We start from the raw sequence: 4,691 nt of genomic DNA, 5'->3' as shown, positions 1-4,691 counted from the left end.
ACTAATAAAAAAGTCTATTCTGTGAGCTACAGGGAGCCAGTGCAATGGCTTTAGGACTGGAGTAATGTGCTCTATTTTCTTGGTTCTAGTGAGAACACGAGCAGCAGCGTTCTGGATCAGCTGCAGTTGTCTGTTACAGTAATGAAGGCGATAAATGCCTGGATGAGTTTCTCTAGGTGATGTGTCATCAGTCCTTTAATCCTAGAAATGTTCCTCAGGTGACAGAAGGCTGACGTTGTTATTACTTTGATGTGGCCCTGGAGGTTCAGCTCTCATTATTACACCTAAAGTTCTGGCCTGGTCCGTAGTTTCTAGTTGGACCAGTTTGAGCTGATTACTGATATTTAGTCTGTTTGGGTCCAAAGAGAAGTACTTCAGTTTTGTAGCTGGCATTAGAGTGCACATTAGAGTGCACATTAGAGTGCACATCTGGGTCTTGTATTAAATGTTTCCCTGTATTTGTCTGACAGGTTTAGTTGATTTACAGTTTAAGATTTTCTTCACACAAAACCAAAAACAGAATTCATATTAATTGTAACAGTTTATAACCAGTTGAAGCCATTACTCCTCCCTCTAATTACCCAGGGATGAGTAATGGATAATTAAAAGGAAAAACCTGTGTGTTGGGAAGCATTCATGTAACAAAGTGTTCTGCAGGTTCCCTCTGTGGTGGCCATCTTGTTTTCCCAGTAAAGAGGAGGCCTGCCTCAATTGCAGCTCTTTTATAGGCCAGTCTGTATTGAGAAGGCGTGGTCTTTAGAGTATTTGTGCATGATGTTGGCAAGAGACAATAAAACAATTACTTCAGTTAAGATAGAGTGAAGTCTGATGTTTCCCTCACCGCGGCCTCTGCGTAACACTGTGACTCACTAATCTGACCTTTGTGAAGACATTTGCTAATCAATAGACTTCTAACCACAACCCATGAAATGATGGACACAATATTCACAGATCAGTCCTTAATGATTAGCAGCAGTTAGCTTTGTTACAGTAAAACTTTCAATTGTATAAATTATTGTACTTTTGCAGTATTTAAAACCAGATCCTGAGGATATGAAGCCTCCTTTGTTCTAGTCACCAACATGGACTAGCGCTAGCTAACGTTAGCTTAGAGTCTGCTAATCACTAACATCAATAAACGGAGGAAACTCCCCATAAAAATAAAAAATAAATGACTTCAGGGGAGATTGTTTTTAATAAGAGAGGAAACACACTCAGGTTAGCTAGCTGGCTGTTAGGGTTTGGAAGTTAGCCACTTTTGGGCTTTTCATTGATCCTCAGAACAAAGCGTGAGCAGGCTTTCTCTGGCTGATGATTGTTTTGGTTGTGAGCCGATTGTCACATTTGCCCGTAGCTTGCATGGAAGACACTGACTTCTCTGCTAACACTGGCTAACTGCTCGCTGAGCGCTGCTGAAACCTGAAACTGTGACACAAACTGGAAGTTGAGAACGTTTACTGTCAAAGTAAAAGCTCCACCGCAGTGCTGCGGCCGCCATGTTTCAAAGGGTTTGTTTGTCATGTTTCCAGGTGCAGCGTCTGTTACATTACAGGTGACACAGCAGTCTGCAAGCCTAGCGACCAAAGAAATCACAAGTAAGTGGTTGGTGAATACATCTTTTCCCTAGCAACCAGTAGTTTCCAGGCAGTCAATGTCTGGCCTTCAGGTCTGCCAGCACCCTCTGGCCAACCAGTTGGAGAATAATCATTTTCTCCCAGTGACCTGAGGTTGGCAGATGGTTGCAGACTGGTCCCTAGACCTTTAGTCTCTACACTGTTACATGTCCAAATCATTAACATCATGTGACTAGCTGTCATGTGACCACAAAACCTCATAAGTCTGCAGGAAGTAAAAAGAGGGACCACCCGGGGCATGCTCATTGTCTCATCATGCAAAGCAAACATGGACAGCTGTGCAGCATGTAACTGATGCTCACCTCATCAACTCCAATCAGCTCTGCTATCCAGTGCTTATATCTGCATGTAAAGGGTGTGAACACTTCCACCAGTGGATCCAGTTTCCTGGATATTTCTGATTTGGATCAAAAACTTCCACCTGTTCATCTTTAATTGAACAATTCCACACATATGCTGACGTCTCCAGGATTAAATTAACAATGAAAACACATCTGGTTTAGATCTGAAGTGAGTCAGAGCCAGTTATCTCTCTTTGTGTAGTCACATGTTATAAACCCAGCCCCCACAGCTGCATCACTGCAGCCTGCCAATGATTCACCAGAGTCTGCAGCACAAAGCCAGAGAGCAAACTGTGGCAGAGTTCATCCAGTGAATCAGCAGAAACACTCAGGTCTGAGCAGCTTGAGCTGCTAATATTTGGCTTTAATGAGGAATCACTCAGGTTTGCAGGGATAGCTTTATTTCTCAGGTTTAATACGATAATCAATAACGTCTCAGGGGCTGCGACCAAACCGAAACGCTTTCATGTGACCTTTGACAGATAAATAAGCCGCTGACATCGCTAACACCCTTTAAGTAGCTTAAACACAGATATCAGGCCGACATTAGAATTTGGCTGAGCGTCGTTCGTCACAAGGATTTATTTTATATATTGATCAACTGGAAAAAAAGTCCTTTCAGGTTTATAGTTGAATGTTTAAAAATGTAAATCTGCCAAAATGTTTTAATTAAAATGTTACATACATTATTTTATTTTATTTTTATTATTATGAAATATGTTTTTGTTGTTTTATTCCCATTTTTGTTCCAGTGAAACAAAGAAATCATCACTAAATGTCCCAACATCAGCAAACATTAGGTACAGGCAGGCATTGGTCAGTGAAGCTGGTGTCTGGCCAGTTTAAAGGCTTTTAATCAATGCAAAGATCAATACCATCATTTATTGTCACTAAATCGTTTTTGATCAGAAATTGAAAGTGTTGAAGATCAATTACATTTTTGACAATTTCCCAATAAAACACGATCAGTTTAAAAATGAAAAATCCAGGATTGACTCGTTCAGCCTGACAGTCCCACAGAACACAGACATCCAGTTTCTAATCAATAATTCTATCCATCTATGTCCAGAGTCTTTTGGTATTTCTGGGCTTCCATAGACCACAAAACCCAAACAAATCCGGTCTCCGTTGTAGCGGAGACACCTGCACTGATTCGGATACTTCCCATCTGACCTTTGACTTATTGTTTAAGTTGGCCGGGTTCCTCTGGGGCCCTTCCTGGGACCCCTGCGATTCTGAGAAGGCTCCAGTCTGTACTGTGAAACTACAAGCTGCTAAGGATGCATTCAAAAGCGGTTTGGTTGGATTTTTCTCCCTCTCACTTCAGGGTGTCTAGTTTCCTCATTTCCTGTTTTGGCTGATTTCCACACACACATAATACCGCCGCACTCCCACCACCCAGACACCCAGACACCGAGCTCACCTCCTCCAGAAACTTGGTCACATCGTACACTTTGTTGTGGATGATGATCCACGTCGATTTGAAGGAGTTCTGCTTCTCTATCTCTGCCAGTCTGTAGTATTTCACTGCCTCGGAGCTTTTCTTCTCTTCACCCATCTGTGCGACGCTGTGGGAGCGAGTTCTGAGGGCTGAGCAGCCTGTCCGAGGTTATATAATCCCAGCGAGGGTGTCAAGACAGTGAGTCCACAAAAACACACCGACATTTACCCCAGAGAGAGTCCACGCTAACTTCCAGCGCTGAGCAAACCCCAGCTGCTGAATTCACCTGAGCTCAGTGTCGCCTCCTGCTGCTGCCTCCAAAATAAAAGCCTTCTCCGGTTAGTGAAACGGACTTCTTCAGAAAGAATGGCAGTTATCAGCAAAAAGTTGAAGTATTTTATTTTCATAACCTTTACAAAATAACATTAAAGTTAAGTAACATAATGCTTCAAATGATTCCTCAAATAAGTGCCCTGATATCTATAGCTTATATATTTCATTGCAAATATGCTGGTGTACTAAACCCATGCGTTTTATTTCTTTATGTCGTTATTATTATCATTATTATGCTGCATTGTGCTTTTATTATGAAATACTGCTTTGTAATTTCCGTTGTGCTCGTAGTTATTACTGGTTGCTTTATGATGGTGTCTCAAAGTTCCTGACACACTGGCGGAGACCGCCCTCCCCACCGCTCTCCTAATATGCTATTGGCCTTTCCTTCCCTCCTCCAGGATAATGGTCATCTGTGATTGGCTCTTCCCGTGCCAATCATCAGTGAGACTATGGGCGAGGACGAGGGCAAAGTTCGCCGGAGTTCATCGGCTGTCAAGGAAACTCACTTCTCACGCAACGGTTCGGGACTTCTCACGTAGCCCACGTACTGAGATTTTTTTTCCTAATCTGAGCGTTTCAGCGGGCAGCCGGACATCCGGTTGTAGTCGCAAATCCCATTTGACCTGCATAACTTGGTTAATGTTATGTCATAAGTTGGCATTCAGAGTAGAAAATTTAGACTGATACTGGAGCGGCTCTACGGCGGGAAAACACGCGAACCCGAACTCAAAGTTCTTCTATTAATACAACTCATCACTATGCAGCAAAAAAAAAAAGTTAAATCAGACTAAACATTAATCAGGCATCATGCTCCACTTGTTCTGTTATGGAGTCGTTAACATGCATTTTATTAAATAGTTATTAATATGCAGCTTGTAAACATACACATATAAACGGCACCCCATCTTCAATAGAAAAGATTTATTTCACTAAACGAAG

General features: G+C 42.2%; 1 protein-coding gene across 1 annotated transcript in view; it reads right to left on the bottom strand.

Annotated features, from left to right (window-relative positions):
• LOC120738300 (cytochrome b5) overlaps positions 1–3,696 on the bottom strand; it is a 9,776-nt gene extending 6,080 nt beyond the window's left edge. Inside the window, exon 1 of the mRNA XM_040039487.1 lies at positions 3,399–3,696. Coding sequence (XP_039895421.1) covers positions 3,399–3,533 — 135 coding nt within the window. The 5' untranslated portion in view covers positions 3,534–3,696. The remainder of the gene's footprint in view (positions 1–3,398) is intronic.
• Between the last annotated feature and the right edge of the window lie 995 nt (positions 3,697–4,691).

The sequence above is a fragment of the Simochromis diagramma genome, unplaced genomic scaffold, assembly GCF_900408965.1.
Source record: "Simochromis diagramma unplaced genomic scaffold, fSimDia1.1 OVJJ01000567.1, whole genome shotgun sequence".
Taxonomy (NCBI): domain Eukaryota; kingdom Metazoa; phylum Chordata; class Actinopteri; order Cichliformes; family Cichlidae; genus Simochromis; species Simochromis diagramma.
The sequence above is the reverse complement of the archived record's forward strand: the minus strand, read 5'-3'. Positions and strand labels throughout refer to the sequence as shown.